We start from the raw sequence: 23045 nt of genomic DNA, 5'->3' as shown, positions 1-23045 counted from the left end.
TCAGGTTTGCATTGCTGGCAGAAATCACCCAAACAAGAGAAGCTTGTGGATAAAAGGGTTTATTTTGGCTTACAGACTCGTGGGGAAACTCCATCATGGCAGGGGAAAACGATGGCATGAGCAGAGGGTGGACATCCCCCCCTGGCCAACATCATGTGGACAACAGCAACAGGAGAGTGTGCCAAAACTGGCAAGGGGAAACTGACTATAATACCCATAAGCCTGTCCCCAACAATACACCGCCTCCAGGAGGTGTTAATTCCCAAACCTCCATCAGCTGGGTGCCTAGCATTCAGAACACCTAAGTTTCTGGGGGACACCTGAATCACCACCATAGCAGTCAAGTTCCTTAACTGCTAAGCTGTCTCTCCAATCACCTCCCCTTTATGAGAAAAAATAAATTGGATTTGATCTGCCTTCTTTAGATTCTTTCGTGGTCCGGAACTCACAAAGTAGGCTAGACTGGCTGGTCAGAGAGCATAGGGATCCACCTGTCTCCATCTCCCCAATACTGGGATTGCAAGCACTTTCCATACATCCGTCACGTTCATTTTTCTGGGAATTGAACTCAGGTTCTTATGCTTGCAAGATAATCTCTTTACTAACTTACTGAGCTATTTCCCCAGCTCTGTCTAGAAAGAGGTGCTGTTGTTGTTGTTGTCTGTAACCCCCCCCCCCACACACACACACCACCTCACCTGAAGTAGGGCCTTGCTTTAGCACAGGCTGACCTGGCCTTGAACTTACAGCAAGCCTTCTACCTGTGCCTCCCAAGTGCAGGGATTAAAGATGTGCTCTGCCATGCCTGGTGATTTCTGGGTCTTCTATAGACATCATGTATGTCATTGCAGGGATCAACTAAATTTTTCATTTAAAGGGCCACATAGTAAATATTCTTGGTTTTGTATGCATCAGAGTTTCTATTTAGCTATTCAGCTTTGTCTTGAAGGTGGTTATAAACAACTTATACATCACAGTTTTCTTAGTGCAGGCGGCAGTGAGTGGGTGAGGTTGGCCAGCTGTCCTTTATCTCCGTTGGAGCCTTGGAGCTGCAGAAGTGCGGGCAGCAGAGCAGCACTGTTTATACCCCTCAAGGTCTTACCCTCCACTTTGTGAGCCCCATTCTCAACGAGGAAACCAGGGCACAGACACATTAAGGAGTTTGTGGAACTAGCACAGCAGTTAGTAGTTCAGCTAGGACAAGGTCTAAGTGAACCTACTCTAGATATTTATTATCAGGTTGCTTTCATAACCAGTTGTAATGGTGAATCTTACCTGTGAATATTGTATATTTGTAAGTATAGTGTGAATTTCATTAATATAGTATGATTGTCAATATCTTTTTGTCAATGATGAATAATACAAAAATATCAAAATTTAGAAATTAAAAGACTTTCAGTAATATTTTTGTATAAACATAACCTTTTTTACATTGTTTTCAGACTTTTTTGTTGTTGTTTTTTGAGTTAGGGTCTCCCTCTAGCCCACACTGACCTGGAATTCACTGTGTAGTCTCAGGGTGGCCTTGAACTCATGGCAGTCCTCCTACCTCTGTCTCCCCAGTGCTGGGATCAAAGGCATATACCAGCATGCCTGTTTTTTTTTTTTTTTCAGACTTTCAAAAAACTATTTTATTTATTTGTTTATAAGAGAGAGAAAAAGAAAAAGGCAGATAGAATGGGTGTGCCAGGGCCTCTAGCCACTGCAAACAAATTCCAGACACATGCACCACCTTTTTACATGGGTACTGTGGAATCGAACCTTATGGTTTGCAAGCAAGCACCTTAATCTTTGAGCCATCTGTCTAGCCCTTTTTGCAGATTTTCAATGTATAAGTGAATTAAATGTTTTAAAATATAAATGGAGATCACATTAACAAAGTGACTTACGACTGTATTTTAATTATGGGCAGATTTGTAAGCGGGAACATGCAAATTTATTTGCCGTATAGTGTATTATCAACTAAGATGTACATAGTAACCAAGTGTTTTGGTGGTTATTTAGAATATAACTAGCTTTATGTTCTTAGAGCTATATGTATATGTGTGTGTGTGTGCATACTTTACCACAGAGCTACACCGCATCCCGAATTGTATGTACATCGTTAAGATTGTATCATAGTCAAAACACCTGCAAAGGTAATTGCTTGTTGGAGGGTTTGGACAGTGAAAATGTTAGTACATATTGCTGTATGCCCTGTACTATGGTTTTACAAATGTATACGTCTAATCAAAACTGCAGAGCTGGATGCTGTGCTACGGATCGTGCATGAATTCCCAGCTATTGGAAAAACTGAGGCAAGGTGACTGCTTGAGCTCAAGTGTTGCGGAACAGCTTGGGCAGCATAATGAGTCCTGTGTCAAAATCAGTAAAGTCACTAGCGGTGTGTGAGAATGCCTTCCACACAAACCCTTATTGGCATGGGGTATTTCTAGTCTTTTTTTTTAAATCATTTGTCAGTCTAGTAGAAAATAAGGTTATTTTACTTTAACTCATTGCTTGTTTTAAAGTAAGTTTCGTCATTTTATACCTTTTCCTATACAAACCACTTGAGTGGCTATTTATTTGTTGATTTTGGTTTTTCAAGGTAGGGTCTCACTCTAGCCCAAGGCTGACCTGGAATTCACTCGGTAATCTCAGGGTGGCCTCGAACTCACAGCGATCCTCCTACCACTGCCTCCCAAGTGCTGGGATAAAAGGCATGTGCCACCATGCCTGGAAGCTTTTTAATTTTTTTAAATTTATTTTTATTTTGAAAGAATGAGTGGGCATGCCAGGGCCTCCAGCTGCTGCAAACAAACTCTATACTCATGTGCCACCTTATGCATCTGTCTTACATGGGTCCTGGGGATTCGAACATGCATTCGTAGGCTTTGCAGGAAAGCATCTTAACCATTAAGGCATTGAGTGGTTTTTTAAATGAGTTTCTTACATGTAAATAATTGGCCTTTTCTTTTAATAGTATGAAGTCTTCAGAACAGAAGAGGAAGAAAAAATAAAATCTCAGGGCCAAGATGTTACATCATCAGTGTATTTCATGAAGCAAACAATCAGCAATGCCTGTGGGACGATTGGCCTGATCCACGCCATCGCCAATAATCAAGACAAGATGCATTTTGGTGAGTTGAGCTTTAGGCTGCCTCCCCTTCAGAGAATGTCACTGTCATTGAACAGTAGGGGGTGCTCTAGATCTTTGTTTCCATTTGTAAGGGAATGTAATACTATAGAAGAAATTTTAATCCTCTCATTCTTTTATCTTGTTGATAAACAGGCTCAGCAAATGAACACATGATTGTCTATCCCAGGCTTAAACTTTAGCAGTTCAAAGACTTTACCTGAAGAATAGTATACTTCTTTATTTTTATTGATAGTCTGTGTGATTTCAAACTTAAAATATTTTGTCTTTTTAAAATATCCTCAGAATCTGGATCCACCTTGAAAAAGTTCCTGGAGGAGTCTGTGTCAATGAGCCCTGAAGAACGAGCCAGATACCTGGAGAACTATGACGTCGGTACCTTGTTTATGTCTTGACCTCATGAGTGGGCAGAGGTTTATAGGAGTGTAGGTGGTTTGTCTTGAAACCATTGTTTTTGAGAAAGTACGGACTTTATCATACCCATTAAGAAAGGCCTCTGGTACTTCTCAGGTAACTATGTGGAATCATTAAATGTTGATAAATTGCCACTTTTATGTCCAGACCTTAGTGAGCATATCAATCAGGGCATTTGTGAGTGACTATTCCTTACCATTCTCTTGCTGTATAAATGCCTACATGGCAATATCCAGTGTGTCTTTCATTGGGACTCTGGAAAAAGGCTGAAGAAAACGTTGGACTGCACTGTACTACTTCTCAGTGTGATAGCCAGGCCCTGTGGTCCATTCAGATGACATGTCACTTCATGAAACTGTCCTTAAATTGTTCCATACACTCCATATTTTTGAAATGGATAGTTCTTTGAATGCTTTTTGTCTTTTAGTAACATTTAATAGATTGTAAATTCAGAACAACTTAAGTGGACAGTTGTTATTATGATGGTTAGTATTCTGAAATAGCTTTGGATGGTTTAAAATTTAAGAACCTGGAGTTTCATAAACATTTCTATTTTATATAAAAGTAACATAAACATTATGAATTCACTAGTAGTTCCACCAGTCAAAAGTACCATTAATATTTTTGTAGGGAACATATATGCATATATACATTTAAAAAAATTTTGATCATACTGTAATACTGTTTTATAACTTGCTTTTTTCACTTAACTTATCACAAACGTATTAACACCAGTAAGTATATGTTTGACATTATCATTTTAATGGCTGCATAGTTTTCCTTTAAATAATGTCATTTAACCAGTAAAATATTGTTAGAAGTTTAATAGTTTTCCCTTCTTTTCCTTATTTAAAAAAATACTGCAAGGTACATTACTGTAGCTAAATCTTTAGAAATATCCTTAATTATGTATAGTTACCTATAACTCTATATAAATACGTAAACTCCTAGAATAGAAATTGCAGGATCAGTTTGCATGTTTTTAAAGCTTTTATACTTATTACCAAATTGTTGTTCATAAAGGTTACATTTTCACCCCTAATTTATTATTGTGCCCATTTCTCTGCATCTTGCTAATAGTGGGTATTCTAAGAGTCTTTTTTAAAAGCTCAGGTTAACTAAATTCTCTAGCTTCTGACAAATGCATGCTTTTTGCACCACATGTTTAAATTGCCTACTGAAAATGCATGACCTAGTGTGAACCCAGCCAGGGCTGCAGGAGAGCATGGGCCTTGGAGAAACATGAGCTAAGCTTCCCTTTGTCCATGAGATGCTCACTTTATTCTAGTCTCAGGTGAATAAAGTGTTGGGCTGCCTCTAACATTTAAGCTAAATGACCCCCTAATTCCATTGTGGACATTACAACCAAGGAGAAAGTCATTTTCCTAAGTCCACAGGTTTGTGGGTCAGAAAGTACAGCAGTTCAAAACATTGGTTACCAGATAGCATTCTGAAATATGTAGTGTTGGCCTGAGAGATGGCTCAGTGGCTAAGGCACTTGCCTAAAATAAATAGTATTAAACCACATGTAAATCCTTTCTTAATTTCTCATTTCATTACAAAATTTTAGTTGTTAAATTTTAATTGTACTATTGTTTCTAGTTATTTTTCTTCTTTACAAATACCTGGTATTCTTATTACAGGCTATTCGAGTTACTCATGAGACCAGTGCCCACGAAGGTCAGACTGAGGTATTCCATTTTGTTTTCCCAGAATTTTCATTGCCATGCGTAAATGTAGCCACAGTAATACAGGACTTGTACCTGTAGAAAATTACTTGGCTTTAGAAATTGCTTGAGTAAAAGCAGTCATATAGCTGTAGCATAAGGAGTATTGTGATAAGTGGTTGATGTGTTACTGTGGCACTGCTCCTGGTCTCCTGATCCCTGGACAGGTTGCAGGTGGTGAGGTGTTGGCTCTGGCTAGCAGGTGGTCAACTTCTTCCCTGTCAGACTCCTTTTGACTTCCATGTATTCTGGGAAAAATATCTGGGCCATTCGGTAGCCTGTGGGATATTTAAGCATCACTCGTGCCTAGCTTTGGACAAACCCTGCATCATCCTTTGTGCTTGGTGAATCTTCTCTGGGGAAGAATGACAGTCTTCGTCACGCCATTAGCCAGACTTGCTGGTTCCTCTTCTAGCCTCCTCTTCTTTTTTTTTTTTCTTCATTGTATTGATTTCTGTTATGCCCTCCTCCTGTTCCTTCTTTTTATCAACGTTTTCCAAAAGTTTTCCAATTTTTACCACTCTCTAGGAACTTTGTCAGAAAGGATTTTGATCAAAATTATTAAAGTTAATTAAAGTTGGTTGGTGTGTTTACATCGCATTTAAGTGTTACCACCAGAGAATTGTATACTTTTTCTTTTTTCTTTTTTTTCCATGTGAGACTTGAAGTCACACTTTTTAGCCTGGGGATTATTTTTGGAAGAGGAAGGGAACAAGCAGGAGGGAGAAGCAGCGGGGTGAGGACAAGAGCGAGTAATGGGGGAATGTGATCAAAATACATTATATGCGTATATGTATGACAATCCAATGAAAACAAGAAAAAATTATACATTTTGTAATATGAGGTGATATTGCCTATGAGCTCTAAAAATACTTGCAAAGCTACATAATTTTTAAAAACATATTATTGAGAATTTTAATACATGAATATACTATAACTTGATCTAATTCCTACCCTATTACTATTTTTGTCTCCTTCTCCCACCTCTAATCCACTGAGCACCCTCCTCTTTCTAAGGAGTCCTTCTGTTTTGATGGTGCATTCTTTTTGTCATCCTCTATGTCAACATGTTGATGGTCTCTGTCAGAGTTGTGCTTCTCCTTCAGGGTAATGACAACCACAGTGACGTCATGGCTGTACCAGTCACTTCATGTCTGGAGGCCATGTAATTTTTTTTTAATTGATTTTGAATATACTGTCTTGAAAAATCTTTTTAAGGATAAAGTACTTTGATACTTTATTTTTTCTTATGTTAAATTATATAACTTTCAGTGTTTTTGGTAGCACAATTAAGGGATTAAAGCATTAAGTGTCCTTATAATTAAATCATACTTGGCTGCCTTGGCTACTGTTTCAAGGTGTTGACTATTTGGCTTTACTCTTTTGCTCACTTTGCACATGAGCACGTGCACGGAAGCCTGGGTTGCAGTGTTGAAGTCAGTGATGGTGAGGCTCAGTGTAAGGGCTCATAGGATGATGCCTCCTCAGCTGGATAGCACTTTAGCTGGTGAGGTGTGGAAATGCATTTCCCTAGCTGGCTTCTAGGCTCAGGATTGCAGTCTGATTCAGTTGGGCATGCTCCACAATATTCAGCACTGTTCCTTATGCACAGGGACATGACAAACCCTCAAATTTACCATGATTAGGTCAGAACTATAGGTGGTGGTATTAAAAAATTCAAAAAGAGCCAGGCATGATGGTGCATGCCTTTAATTCCAACACTTGGGAGGCAGAGGTAGGAGGATTGCCATGAGTTCGAGGCTACCCTGAGGATATAGAGGGAATTTCAGGTCAGCCTGGGCTAGAGTGAGACTCTACTTGAAACCCTCCACAAAAAAAAAAAAAAAAAAAAATTCAAAAAGAGACCAAATTTTGTTTTTTATTTTTTTGAATTTCCTAGGTAAATAAAACATACCTATCATTTTTGGTTTGCTTTTTGATTATTTTTTTTCTTTCCCCCAAGGCAGGGTCTCATTTTAACCCAGGCTGACCTGGAGTTCACTGTAGTCTCAGGCTGGCCTCTAACTTAACAGTGATCCTCCTACCTCTGTCTCCCAAGTGCTGGGATTAAAGGCATGTGCCACCATACCTGGCTTCATCATTGCTTCTTCTTCTTTAAACTTGCTTGTAATATTTATTTATTACTTGAGAAACAGGGAAAAAGAGGCAGAAAGAGAGAGAGGAAAAGAGAGAATGGGCCCACTAGGGCCTTAAAACAGTACAGACTCCCAATACATGCCCCACCTTGTGCATCTGGCTTACATGGGCACTGGGGAATCAAACCTAGGTCCTGAGGTTTTTCAGGCAAGTGCCTTAACTGCTAAGCCATCTCTTCATTCCCATCATTGCTTCTTACTAGAACCCAACTAACTTTAAAAAGAGGTGACTTCTTTGTTGTGCCAGGGTAATTTTGTACATTAAAAGATGGACTGACTATACTAATCTATAGTAATTATGTTAGTGACTTCCAATCACAGGAAAAAACACAACAACAACATGCTGTATCTTTTCATGCCCTTTCATCAACCATTCTTAAGCCTCTACCAGAACGGTTCTTTCTCATAATCTCATTTCAGAATCATCAACCTTTCATGGGTTTAAGAGTCTTTGTATTATCTCCATTATTCATTATGTTCCAGCAAACTGTTTCTGTAAATTCCTATAATATAAACATGTAGTTTTTTTTCACCTGCATTTGTCTGCTTGGGATACCATCACAAATACCACAGTTATGAAGAGTAGAAGGCCAAACTGGAAGGGATGAATGTATCAGGAGGGCTGGCTTGTAGTAAGGCACCTTTTCCTCACTATAATAACCTCTGTGCATATGCAGAGGAGAGAGAGAGAGAATGAGAATGAATGAATATGTCTGGTGTCCCTTCCTTTCCGTATAAGGGTTCTAGTTTGGTCAGATTAGATCCATCCTATAACCTACCCCAAATAAGCACATTGGAGAGGAGGACTTAGATTTGCAAATTTTGGCTGAACACAGTTCAGCCGGTAACACTATCTTTGGGCTTTTTGATGCAGTACACCCAGTAGCCTTTTAAGTGTACCTCTCCTCTTTGCAGAGTTAACACCATCCCATCTTCAGGTCCTACCTTAAAGGTCACTCTTCAGGGAGGGCCTCTTTCATCACTTATGCAAATCCTCCTACCTTTCTTTCTATCATAAATTCCTATTTTCTTCCTGACTCTATTAGTGTATCATAAGGTTTTTCTTCATTTCTTCATTCTTCTCACTTACTGGGAGTGTAAGTTCTGTGAGAGCATGGGTCTTGGCATGCTTACTTTGCATTCCCCAGCACAGTGCTGTCCATGTGTAGGCTTCAATAAGAAATAACTAATTTGAAGGTAAGGTTGTAGGTTTTTATATGGACACGCCTAGTTACTAGCTTAGACAGGGCAGGGTACTTTTCTTTAGTGTAATATAAAGGTAATTCAGTCTACCTTAGGAGATTGCTATGAAGATCAGTGAGTTAATCTTATAAGCTATTTCAGAATAGTGTCTGACATTTAGTGGTCATTCAGTAAATATAGGTGGTCATTTGAGTTTGCTAGGCATTGAGAAAAATGACTGAATGGCAGATGAAAATGCAGACTGGATCAGAGGAACGTGGGCTTTGCAGCCAATGTGGAACTGCCAGAGATAGCGTGCTTAGTGTTTATCAGGGTGATTCTATGAACTGAGTTCAAATCAAGGAACTGTTTAATTGGCAGTGGGATATATAGTCCATTCTGTTCATTGTTGTTGATCTATAAAAATGTCAATTTCATGGGGTCATTTGTGTAGGAGTCTAAAGTTCAGAGCAGGTGTCTGTGGTCTTTTGTGTTTAGGTAGTAGTTAGATCTTTGAGGCTTCCATACAAGGAGAATGGTGGTGGACAACTATAAGTCTGGGTGTCATAGATGGTAAAAGAAGTAGACAGGAAAAGGATTCAGTGACTGGAGTAGAGTGTCTGCTGTGACTGATGCAGTCAGTCGTCCCTGACATGTACACACACAGAACACACCGATGGGAAGGGAGCAGGCCAGGTCGTGGTGTCGTAGCGTCGTAGTGCAGGCTGATTTGTGGACTGAACGAGAAATCGGTACATTGAGCCACCAGGATGCAGCAGTCTTTTCAGAAGATTGGTTGTGGCTGCTGTTCAGAGTACTGGTGAAATACGAGGTTTTCCCCGTCCCACCACTGGTGCCTCCAACACTGGCTGATCCACAAGTGAGGACTGTCATTTGTGCTTCATCAACTGATACTGAAAGGTGTGCTGTTGTTTATCAACTAACCTGAAAGCTTGGAGTGTAAGTGAAGTTTCAGTGGAAGAGTCCCTTTATTGTTTGATCTCCACGCACACCCCTCCCTATTACATCTCTGTTGTATATAGTGAGAACTAGAGTTGCTGGCTAGACTTGCTTATCTTTAATAGTGCTGAGGAAGTGGTTCAGATCATGTGCTGTTCAGTTTCTATGGCAGCATTGGAGTTACAGGTATTATTATTATTCCCTTTTTACAGATGTGCAGCCAAGTTTAGCTACTGGTCCCAAGGCTTGGTCAGAACATGAGCTAAGATATTAGCCTTACTGCATACCCCAGTCCACCTGAGTGCTGAGTACAGGCGAGTGCCACCGTGCTGGGCCAGCCAGCAAGCACTTTCAGAAAAGGCCCCATAGACTAACTATCCTGCTGAAGGTTCACGCCTTGTGTCTGTCCACTGTGACGACTTATATCTTGGTGGGGAGAGGAAGTAGACTGAGAAATGGTGATTGACGCCTTCATGGTTGCTCTTGCGTGCCATCTCTCTTTAGTGATTTCAGATTTGTTTTTGAAGTGCTGTCTTAGAAAAATTAGTGAGATTATATTAAACGAAGTTTTCCATCAACTAAGGTGTTGCTCTACATGGATGTTATGTTAGTCTGGCCCTTATTAAATCCAGTTAAATATTTTAATACAAAGATAATTACTGATTTTTAGATGACCGTAATTGGGTATAAGCATACTTATTTAGCTAAACAATTTAAAAAGAAATAGAGGGCTGGAGAGATGGCTTAGTGGTAAAAGCACTTGATTGTGAAGCCTAAGGACTCAGGTTTGACATCCCCAGAAGCCACATCTGCTGGATGCAAATAGTGTCTGGAGTTCGTTTGCAGGCGCTAGAAGCCCTGGTGTGCCCATTCTCTCTTTGTTTCTCTGTCTCTTTGTCATAAGTAAATAAAAGTAATTAAAAAAAAAAAAAGAAATAGATGTATCCATTTAAACTAAGTCCTTGCAGAATCAGAGTAATAGATGGACAGGTAGTTCCAAATTGATAAAGTCCAGGTTTTGCAAAATTATGTAGTAGAATAAAAGATCTAATGTTGTTTTCTCTTTTCAGAAAAGTTGATGCTAGTGACAAGCATTTTTACATTGTAAACAAGTACCTGTGGTATAATAGAAAAACTGTGCAGCTAGGCATGGTGGCGCACGCCTTTAATCCCAGCACTTAAAGGAGTCAGAGGTAGGAGGATCTCTGTGAGTTCAAGGCTATCCTGAGTCTATATAGTGAATTCCGTATCAGCCTGGGCTAGAGAAGGGCCCTATCTCAAAAACAAAAACAAAAACAAAAAACAAAAAAGGTAGAAAAGAAAAAATATGCAATCCAGAAAGAAAAGTTCAAAAATGTTCTTTATTTACTTGGACCTCATGGAGATTTGTCTGAAAAGTAACATCTGGGGCTGGGGAGAGGTTCAGCTGATACAAGCAGTGACCTGTACGCCCTAGGGCCTGAGACTTTTAGACAGTTAGTGTCCCTTAACCCATGTGAACCACTGGGGTGGCCATGTATGCCACATTCCCAGGCCTGTGGGAAGTAGAGACCTGAGAGTCACTGGGGCTCATAAGGGCAGCTCCAGGTTCTGAGAGACTGTCTCAACAGGAGTATGTGACTGAGCAATGGAGGAAACTCCTAATGCCCTGCTCTGGCATGAGTACACTCTAGCCCACATTCAGCAGCATACACGCATTCATATACTAAACACGCATCACATGTACTACATGTGGACCTGTAAAAAAAGTGACTTGTAATTTGCCCCTGTTAACCTTGAAGCCAGCCAAGAGGTGTATAGTAGTGTCCCAATGATTTAACTTTTTACGCAAATAGTAAAATACAAATTTATAGTAGTAATTTTTTTAAATATTTATTTTAGAGAGAGAAAGGGGCACGCCATGGCCTCCAGCCACTGCAAATGAACTCCAGATACATGCGCCCCTTGTGTATCTGGCTTACGTAGGTCTTGTAGGGTTGAACCGGCATCCCTTGGCTTTGCAGGCAAACGCCTTAACCACTAAGCCATCTCTCCAGACCCTGAGGTAGTAATTTTTTAAAACCAATGAAAGCACTATGCTTTTATTTATCTTTCAAAATAAAGCAAGGAAGCAATACTTTGAGCATTTAGCTATAGTATTTAATCCCCGTTTTCTTTGTTTGTTTGTTTGTTTTCAGTTTTTCGAGTTCAGGGTTCACTGTAGCCCAGGTTGACCTGGAATTCATTCTGTAGTCTCAGGGTGGCCTCGAACTCACAGTGATCCTCCTACCCCTACTTCCCAAGTGCCTAGCTGGATAAACATTTTTAAAAGTATTTTTATTTATTTATGAAACAAGAAAAGAGAGACTATGTCAGGTTCTGTTATTGTTGCAAATGAACTCGACACGTGCCATTTTGTGAATGCTGGCAAATCCAACCCAGGCCGGCAGGCTTTGTAGGCAAGTGCCTTTAACCATCGATGCATCTCCTAAGCCTTTAAGAATGACCATTTTTAAGGCTTTTATTACATAACGTAGAGCTGTTTGTCTTCTGTTTGGTCATAAAAAACAAGTAGTGTGAGTATGTGCTGTGCCAGTCACTGGGCGAGGAGGCGTTCATCACAGATGTGAGAAGACTGCAGTTGTGTCTTCAAAACCCTTTTTCACTAGGACAGCTTTAAACATCGTCATTTCCAGTGTTAGATTCTATTTTTATATTGCTTGCTTGATAGAGGAAAATAATACAGTTGCTGCTAAGTGACAACTCAAAGATCTTCAATAAATTTATGAGGTGAACTTAAATATGAAATAAAATCTTATCTACGATGGAATGCATAATCTTTTATAGTTAGCATTATTGACCTACAAAAGAAGGTGCAGTTAACCACTGGGTAAGCAATAGGCAACTTCAGATTTCAAGCATATAGTCACAGATATTAAAGATACAGCTCACAGTTGTGTGTCTATCCTAGTAGCAGATTGATTCTAGGCAAGGGCCTTTACCAGTGAGCCATCTCTCCAGCCCAGAAGACGATTCTAGGAACCTTCCTTCATAATTAACAAATACCTTGTATAAAATGCTGATGTAACTTCTATTCATTACTCATTTTGTATAGATCCTTTGGGTAAATGGTTTAGTATTTGCACATACCCTACATATCCTCTTGGGTACTTGAAATCATCTGTGAGTTACTGATAGTCCTTAATAGAACACTAATACCTAGTAGGTATTAGTAGTCAGGAAATAATGACAAAAAATACTTGGTACAAGTATAATTATTGGGGGGGGGGCACTTTTATTTTTGGTTGAACCAGCACATGTAGAGCCTGTGGAAACAGAACCAACTTCAGGGGTGTGTGTGTAAGCAATTCTATTAGAATCTATTGACTTGGATCAGCCAGTGCATTTCCCCCTAAAGTGTAATTATTTTATTATTGGAATTAAAAGGAAACTGCATGAATCCCAAAATGATTCTAACACATAACTTAAAGAACTTACCCTCATTTATAACCCTCCTCTAGAGATGTTTCTTATTTTCTTCACTGAAGCTATTAGGAAGAACTTAGTTGTTATATAAAATTTAAGTGCCCCAAAACAGGAAGTGCAACTCTAATACATATAATGTAGTTTAGTCTTTTAGTCCAGTTTTTTCAAATAATTTGAAAGTAATTTTATATTTTGAAACTTGTTAAAACTTTTGTGTTACTTTACTTTTCATACCCTATTTTTTTACTTCACCAAGACTTGAGGCAAATATTTTGGAGATTTTTTTCATTTTATTTCAGTCCTCAAGCTGAAAAACACCATGTAACATCATGTAGCCTGGGTCCTCATGAAGAGAGAAACAAATCATAAAATAATACAGACAGACAAAGAATAAGTGAGGAAAACAGAACTGACAATGTAGGTTTTCATTCAATCATAGGGGGAAAATTACATGGAATTAGTAAAATGTAAATTATCTAAATGTAAACATGCAAATTGGAGGATTAACATCCTACTTTGAAAAATGGCTTAATTATATGCTGTTTGTAAGAAAGTCACTTTAAGTAAAAGGAAGATTTTAGGGAAAAGATATGCACTACCAACATTAATCAAAAGAAACTAGAAGTAACTATATTAATATTAATGTTAATATTAGGTGTAGTCTTGAGAGCAAGCAATACTATCCCAAATAAAAAACACTGCTTAGGAGGCAGGGGAGAGGGAACATAAGAGTATAATGCACTGAGAATATGACTATTATGCAGTGTGTTCATACAGTAGATTTCACAATCAATTTTAAAAAGTACTTAAAGAGATCAACCTCCCCGAGAGAACGTAGCGTACACATAACAACTAAAACTTAGGGTGTTTATGTACACGAGGGAAACATGACAGAACTGAAGACATAGATTCACAAACCCATATTTATGAACGGGAATTTCAACACCTGACCCACAGAAAAGTAGATAAAAAAGTTAGCAAGGTCATAGATGACCTGAGCAATATTGTCTAGTAACTTTACCCTTTTGATTTTTACATAGCACTTATTTAAAAATAGGTGGTTATCCATCTTTTTCAAGTGCATGAGATGTTCACCCAGATAGAACATACTCAGGTTCAAGAAATAAACCTTAACATATTTTTCCAAAATTTAAATCATATAAAGAATGTTTTCTGGGTTGGGGATTTAGCTTAAGAGTAAAACATGCTTGCTTGTAACACTGATGGCCTACGTTCAGTTCCTCAATACCACATAAAGCCAGATGCACAAAGGTGCATGTGAGTGGAGTGTGTGTGTAGTGGCAAGAGGCCCTGGCAAGTATGTTTTCTGAAAATGGAGTTGGGTTATACTCGTATATAATAGAAAAGCAAAAAAAATTATGAAAAATATCTCCAAATATTTAGGAATTATTTTTTTAAACAACTCTTAGATCCAAGAAGAATTCACAATAGAAATTGAAGAAATTTTTTTTAATTGATTGAAAATAGAAAATATACTAAAATCTATAGAATACAGCTCAAAGCAGAGGTTAGAGGGAAATATATAGTAGCAAAATGCTCATTGTAGAAAAGAAAAAGGCACAATTAGAGATAAACTATAGCATTATATGCATATAAATAAGAAAGTATTCATGTCAGTGATTAAATTTGATATCTCTTAAAAATATATATCTTATGGTAGCAAAAGAAGAGCAAATTAAGCCCAAAGAAAGTAGGAAGAGGAACTAAAAATAAAGGCAGAAGTCAGTATGATTCATTATTGTAACAGAGACCCTAGCCAAAGCAGTAGGGCAAGAAAAGGCGGCAACAGCTTTAGGGGCCAGAAAAAAGAAAGTAAAGCTGTCTGTTCACAGAGAGAATGATTCTTTACATGGAAAGTGTTTTATTAAAAAATGAGGAAGGAAGGCTGGAGAGATGAATTAGCTGTTAAGGCGCTTGCCTGCGAAGCCTAAGAACCCAGGTTTGATTCCCCAATACCCATGTGAGCCAGATGCACAAGGAGGTGCATGCATCTGGAGTTTGTTTACAGTGGCTGGAGGCCCTGGTGTGCCCATTCTCTCCCTCCCTCCAGCCTCAAATAAACAAATAATAAAATATTTTAAGGTATGGATGAGATAAAAGTCATGTAAAAACATGGGGTGACAAGTGCTCTGCTGTTACTATGAGAGAGTTCCTAGAGTCTTTCCTACAGTTGGGTTTCATATACATCTTACCTGCATTTATAGGCTCAACCAGTCATGGATCAAAACATTAGCCTTTTTTTGTTTGTTTTTTGTTTTTTGAGGGAGGGTTTCACTCTGGTCCAAACTGACCTGGAATTCACTATGTAGTCTCCGGGCGTCCTTGAACTCATGGTGATCTCTCCTACCTCTGCCTCCTGAGTGCTGGGATTAAAGGTGTGCGCCACCACGCTCAGCTTCATACAGACTTTCAAAACTAATATTGCTGGGCGTGGTGGCGCACACCTTTAATCCCAGCACTCAGGAGCCTGAGGTAGGAGGAGCTCATGAGTTCAAGGCTAGCCTGGGCTACGTAGTAAGTTCTAGGCCAGACTGGGCTAGAGTGAGACCCTGCTTCAACAACAGCAACAACAACAACAACAACAACAAAAACTGTAAAAACAGAAAGGAGACTACAGTAGGGGAAGGCACGAGGGTGAAGGAGGATGGGGTGGGGAGGAAAACAAATATTGGTTAAAAATACACCGGAATGAAATGTAATTCTTAGCTAAAAAAATACATTTGTAAAAAGAGACTTGAATATCCGCAGTTTTGACACCCTAGAGTTCTTGGACTCAGTTCTCAATGGATACAAAAATACAATTTTATTTAGGGGTGAAAAGACCATAATATATAAAAATTAATCCTCAAATAAGTTTTAGGAGTAGAAATTATGTAGAGAGAGGTGAGAATATAGTCCAGGATTTTACAGTAAAACAAATTGGGATACAATATCATAGGCAAATCTGAGTATTTCCTTTACCAGTTTTGTTTTTGTAACTGTAAATTTGAAATAATTAAAACAAAAGCTTGAAAATTGTTTTGGAGGCTGGAGAGATGGCTCAGGGTTTAAGGTGCTTGCTTGCCAAACCTAATGACCCGGGTTTTGTCACTTGACCCATTTGTGATCCAATTCCTATGATTTGTAAAATGTGAATATAATTCTAACTGCTCTGGGGGTTACTGGGAAATTCAATGAATTGATATATTTAAAGTGCTTAAAGGAGTACTTGGCATAAAATAAGTGGGACACATTTTAGCTAATGTTACTGTTTATTAAAATGATAACACACCACACTGTTTTCCAGGTAATTTGTCAGCCTGAGTATGAAGATAATTGATTCAATTCATCATCTTTCCAGGAATTAATTTTTTCTTTGTTTATACTTTAAAGTGTTTTTTGCCCTCTCCTTCAAATTTATGCTCTCTAAGGAATTCTTTTTACCAATGCCTAATGTAATAAGGTGTTCTTTCTACTTTGCATTCTTTGTGTGTTTTGTCTGTTACATGGGTTTTGTGTGTGTGTGCGTTACATTTTTAAAAGCAATTTTATGTGATAATTTTATTTTAGTGGCTGCTAAAGCTAAATATTTAGTTCCGTGAGTCTGTGCGATGAAAATGAGGATATGTAAATATTTCTAATGTACACTTAGAGGAATTGTGGCCTATAACTTCACACTTGGTTATATAATTCCACTTTACCCATTTTAACCAATGTTCCTATGTGATCTCTTACTGGATTATGATTCGTAAAGTACTAGACCCTATGAACACAAGTATGACCATACGTTGCTTGTAAGGATAAATGGTCACCCAGTAACGTGGTCTAAGTGAACTATTCTCTCTTTCAATTGTGTAGTCCTCCTCGCCATCCTCACCACAGCCTCATTCTAGCCACTGCAGAACGAAGGCCTCATCATTGTGTCACCATGCATCCCTGCCCTGGGTCAAACGTAACCATGTAGGCCCTGCAAAGGCTACCAGTCCATCTCTCCGTCTTCGTCGCTGGCGACCCTTCTTACGCCTGCCATCTTTGGGTCTCCATTCTGTTGTAAGTGTAGTCAATCTTCCATCTCTTCTTCAGTGAGGCAGTCCTCTGTTGTTTATCCTTAAACGTCTTCCGGCTGTAAAGTGCTTTTCTCTTGGCTCACTCCACCATTAGCTTTTTCCCTCCTAGTAAGATTGCAAGCATACCTCTATGCTTTGCAGTCTCGCTTGACTTGTGCCCGTGCCTTGGTGAACATCCATCTTTCAGCTCCATGCCCTGTGGATGAAAGGACACCTGCTTGTTGAGTACTGCTGCCCATCCGTGATCACGTTTCAGTTCCATGAGCTGTACAGTGAGTGTGTGTGACCTTCCTTACCTATCAGCTTTTTGAGCTCATATAGTTGACTTGCTTCAACAAATGCTGTGTGCTTCTGAGTTCTTTGCCATCTACTCCTGCATTATTTTCACATTTCCGAGCATGACTGGTCTCCTACCGTGCTCTGGGCTCACTTTACATGCCCTGTCCTCAATCTGAACCCTTCATGGTGTGGGTGCTTCATCTAAGCTGTCTTACTCCTTGAGGAGGCTCAGGTATGGGTTTAATCTTGATCCAATCTCCCTGCCTATCCAATTTCTCAAGATCTTTTCCAAGTAGAAGGTGAAGATTTTCTCCTTGTGTACTGATACAGGCTTCCCACAAATTGTATGATTTCTCTTTTATAGGATAAAATTTTAGCACACTATTATAAAGTACACTTGTTCTTACAATACTGCCAATTATCTTTAATGTTGGAGATGAAGGAAGTCCAGTCTCATAGATTGAAAAAAAACTGTAGAATTAAACAACTACAGCTCTTGTCTTTCTGATGTTTTATTTAGAGTATTAAAGGCAGTGACTGTGGCTACAAATTTCCATGGAAATGCAGTATCTGAAAGCTTCGGTGTGTGCCATGCATTTATAAGAAACCCAACTTTCCTGTACATCATCATGACTTTTGAAGCCAGATGAAGTCTACTTATATATACATTTTAACATTTAAAATAATTAAGTTGCTGTTAAACTTTCTTTTTTCCACTTTATTTGCCCTCTTAAAGCTGTATTCAAATTATAAAGAAGTTAACACTTTTCCTTAAGCATTTGTTTCTGCCATACACCAGAGTGGTCATCAAATAGTTTTCCATTTGTGCTGAGTATGAACAAACATTTTCTCTCGCTCTCTCTCTCTCTTTCTCTCTTCTCATTGGATGACAGCATTCATTGTCATTTTTATTCATTCATCCATTTGGTACTTGTTGCTTATCTACTATGCTTTGTACTGTTTGACACAGTGACATATAGAAACAGAGTTCAGTCCAATTTTGCATGTTCCAACCATGGAACAACTCATTTAATTCCAAATAATGAATAAGTTTTTGAATTTATAAATTATAATTACACATGAATATGTCATAAAGTTTAGAGTTTCTAGTTTTATGCTTTTATGTAATATTGTTTGTTGCTTTATACTAATTGCATTTCTTATAATTTCTTTTTTTTTCATTTCTTATAATTTCTTAAGTATATTCACAGAATAGTACTTAAGAATATATGTCCTGGAGCTACATTTCTTGAGTTTTATCCCAGATTCTATCACTTACTAGGTCTTTTGATCTCAGTTAGCTTGGGTGTGGGATGGATATAATCATACAGCCTGCCTGATAGGATTTGGAGGGTGATTAATTGGTCAATACAAATATACACTCAAACTATTTTTATGATGTGAAATTCATATTCAGTATTTAATTAACTTCTCTCTTACTGATTTATCATATCACCTTTCATTCTTTTAGATGAATAATGAGCATTCTAAATTGGGGAATTAAAAATACATTCTAATATCAGCAAATGATCCAATCTGTAGCTTCTTTTTTTTGCAGTTATTTAGTTATTTGTTGATTGGCGGGGGTGGGGGGAGGGCAGAGGACTTGCTGAAATTTGCTTTTATTTACTTTTGTTTTTAGTAGAATAATTTTTGAGCAGTTGAATAGTTGTACTTTTGTTTAGTCTCTCAGACTAATGAAAGTAAACACAGGGAAAGACTTGTGTAGGAGGTTTAAACTTTTGACCTTTAATTTTTTCTTTTTTTTTTGGATAGGGCCTAGCTGTCCTTGAACTTCTGATTTCCTTGCCCCAGCCTCCCAAGCACTATAATTATAAGCATGTGCCACTACCCCTGACTTAAAATTCATATTTTAGTTTGCACTATTGTTACTTACTTTCATGTTGCCTTATACCTTATACCCCAGCAAGCACTTTAAGGGAGGAAGGGCTTATGTTGAGTTCTCCATGAGGGGTACAGTCTGTCACGGCAGGGAAGGCATGGCAGGGGCACTGAGCAGCTGCTGGCGTTTAGTTATCAGTCAGGAAGTGGGATGATGAATGCTGGTGTTGCTTGTTTTCTTTTTATTTAGTCTGGACCCCAGCCACCCATAGGGAGGGTTGGTCTTGCCACTTCAGTTAACCCAATCTAGAAAGTCCTTCACAGGCATTCCCAAGATGGTACTAGATTCTGGCAAGGTAACACTAACAAGTATGATCCATCATAAGCACTTTTGGATAGAAGATGCTGCTGCTTCATCTTGATACACTAGATTTGGTGATTGCTTAAATGTGTGGCCATGTGCTAATAATGTAGCATATATATGAAAAAGGAAGCTATATGATATTAATTTTTTTTTTAATTGTTCTGATTATTTAGGGGTAGGTTCTCACTTTAGCCCAATCTGATCTGGAACTCACGCTGTAGTACCAGGCTGGCCTGAAACTCATGGTGATCCTTCTGCCTCTGCCTCCTGAGTGCTAGGATTAAAGGCATGTGACACCAGGCCCAGCTTGATGTTTAATTTATAACAGAGGGTTGAGTAATGTTATAAAAATAGAATAACTCAAAAGATTTATAATACTTAGGGCTGGAGAGGTGGCTTAGTGGTCAAACACTTGCCTGCTAAGCCAAAGGACCCAGGTTTGATTTCCCACTACGCACGTAAGCTGGATGCACAAGGTGGCACATGCCTCTGGAATTCATTTGCAGTGGCTGGATGCCTTGGCATGCCCATTCTGTCTTTCTCTCTTTCTCTCCTCTCTCCCTTTCTCTGTCTCTTTCTGGCAAATAAATATATATTTAAAAAAATATTTATAATACTTAATATTCTTTTAAAAATTGTTTTAAAATAAGTAAAACAAGATTATTTCCTAGTTAGGTAAATTTCCCAATTAGGTAAAGAATTCTTTCCTAAGTTTTTGTTTTCTAATTGAATTTGTAGCTTACAGAATTGCCTACACTTTTGTCTTGTCACTGATAAAATGAGGATATGGGCCAAGCATGGTGGCACACACTTTTAATCACAGCACTCAGGAGACTGAGGTAGGAGGATCCCTGCAAGTTTCAGGCCAGCTCTGGCTGGAGTAAAACACTACCTTGACACCTTCCCCCCGAAAAAAGAGGATATTGGGTTGATTGATCACTCCTGCTTTTAATACCTTGCCCAGAAAGTAAGAAAACTCATTTTCATTGACTTAAGTATTTGAAGAAATATTAGGCTCAATAAGGATTAGACTTCTAGCATGATGGAAAATATGGGACATATTTCCACTTCACTGTGAGACGTAGCACTACACAATTATCAGACAATGGAATAGATTGCCTCAAAGCTTAGCGGCAGCTCCCCGTTACTGGAGGGCTGACATAGCAGGAGCCTCTTGAGAGAGAAGCACGGACAGTACTAACTGTCGTGCTGGCTGGGCCCCAGACTGAATAACAAGGAGAAAACGAGAAAGTACACACAAGACAATAAAAAACTAGGTAACTTTGATTCCTCCCAACTGTGGAATTCTATAATTCTAGACTGAAGTTAGAGAAAGCTAGTTTGCTGTATCAATTTACATAGAATTTCTTCCATTCATAATTTGAGGGAAATAATCTCAGAAGAACAAATCATTGATGCCAGTAAATGTTTTAGAAGTATGCAATAAATCTTACAAAATGTAATAATGAGTACTCTATACTATTTACCTTATTATACTTTTAATTTTCTCTGTTCCATACCTTTTAATCAGAAAACTTTATATTATACTATGGGAAATATATAATTGTTTGAGAGTAAAAATAAAAATGTTTTGAGTCAGGATACTATGCTGCTTAAAGGGATATTAGATACTATGAGCTATAGTTTGATCTAAGGTTCCTAAAATTTTTGCCTCTAAACTTTGCTGTTTGTATTGTATTTAATAGTGATAGTATTTTATTTCAAACCATTTAGATTTGATAGACAGCTAGCCTGTGTTAGTGCTAGCTGTGTAGTTACTGCATATCATAAAGAACCAGTTAATATTATTAATTTTGCATGTCTGAGAAATATAAATATTGCTATGTAAAATTGAATTTGTTAAGCTAAAGAAAATGTAAGTGTAGTTCAAATTTCAAATTGTTCTTTAAGAGTCAAAGGAAGAGAAAAATTGTAGCAAAAGATAATTGAATTTCAGTTTCATTTTTCCCATTATAATCTTAAGGACTAATTCCTTGTATCTGTACATATTAAAAAAAATTAAATTTGCAAAAATCAGGGCCTGTTCCAGCTACAAATGGACACTAGACACTTGTCCCACTTTTTTTGTGCCTGGCTTATGTGGGTGGCTTGGTAATTGAACCTTGGGCTGGCTGGCTTTGCAAACAAGTGCCTTTAACCACTGAACTATATATTTCCAGTCCCCATCTGTCCATGTGTCCTGTTCTGTTCTGTTCTGTTTTTGTTTTGTTTTTTTTTTTTTCACGGTAGGGTTTCGCTCTAGCTCAGGCTGATCTGGAATTCACTATGTAGTCTCAGGCTGGCTTTGATCTCAAAGGGGTCCTCCTACCTCTGCCTCCCAAGTGCTGGGAATTAAAGGTGTATACCTGCATGCCCAGCACCTGTTCATTTTTAAGATAAATCTAGAATGAGTATTTTACTCTATGACCATTTATATTACAATGCTTAAGGCAAGAGTTTAAGTTCAGGCTACGTGGAGACCAAGACAGTTTCTTTTTTTAAAAAAATTATTTATTTTTATGTTTTTTAGCAAGTCAGCTTCTTAATGTCTTAAATTTTAATTTGAAAAGAGTTTCAAACTCTGAATTATAAAAGATGTTTTAACATCCTTGTTTGGAACTTGGCAAATTGCAGAAATCAGCTGGTGCATTCATTTCCTTCAAGTGTGTGTTATGTATATGCTGTGAGTTTCTACTAGGCAGTGAGGCCTCAAAGTTAAACAAGCTCTCAGTCTCTCTATAACTTGAAACTAAGAAGGATTTTGATTTTTAATGTTTTTAATCAGGGTTTTCCTTGCTGAGAGATGTGTACAGTGTCACAAAGATAGACCTGATCACTCGCCCACAGTATCACTGGTCACCCTTAAGTTATGTTGGTTTAAGTGCTCTCTTACCTCATTTGTGATTATTTGCATATGTTTGCTTATGCCTGACTGGTATTTTTGACTACTAATACATACAATTTTTCCATCCTATTCCAGGCACCAAGTATAGATGAAAAAGTAGACCTTCATTTTATTGCATTAGTTCATGTAGATGGGCATCTCTATGAATTAGGTAAGAACTATTTTAATTTTTCCTGGGGAGAGAAATGATAAATAGATGCATCTCAGCTTGTAGTTAACAGAACTGTTGTACTTACTGTGTTTAAATTTATTATTATAAAACTGACTTGGCAGAATGACCATTTTCCTTTTAATATTTTCTTCTCAAAAATGTTTCTGGTGTTCTAGTATTGTAGAAAAGTGATATATAAATATATCCTTGCATATTAGAAAAACAGAAAATTATTTCAGGAAACTTTTATAAGATGCTTTGACAATCTTTAATAAGTTATTGTGTTAGCTATCATATCTATATTAATATATATTATATTAATATATATATCTATATTAATTGCCTTTATGTTTAAAACATACATGTAATAAGGACCAAATTTGTGCTTAGTAATGAG

The 23045-nt window shown here is 38.0% G+C and overlaps 1 protein-coding gene across 1 annotated transcript in view; it reads left to right on the top strand.

Moving 5' to 3' along the window:
• Uchl3 (ubiquitin C-terminal hydrolase L3) overlaps positions 1-23045 on the top strand; it is a 40354-nt gene that overhangs the window by 4139 nt on the left and 13170 nt on the right. The window contains exons 2-5 of the mRNA XM_004651028.3: positions 2963-3119; positions 3422-3507; positions 5194-5241; positions 22573-22648. Coding sequence (XP_004651085.2) covers positions 2963-3119; positions 3422-3507; positions 5194-5241; positions 22573-22648 — 367 coding nt within the window. The remainder of the gene's footprint in view (positions 1-2962; positions 3120-3421; positions 3508-5193; positions 5242-22572; positions 22649-23045) is intronic.

The sequence above is a fragment of the Jaculus jaculus genome, chromosome 3 (genome assembly GCF_020740685.1).
Source record: "Jaculus jaculus isolate mJacJac1 chromosome 3, mJacJac1.mat.Y.cur, whole genome shotgun sequence".
Taxonomy (NCBI): domain Eukaryota; kingdom Metazoa; phylum Chordata; class Mammalia; order Rodentia; family Dipodidae; genus Jaculus; species Jaculus jaculus.
Note: the sequence above shows the minus strand (reverse complement) of the source record. Positions and strands in the feature narration are given on the sequence as shown.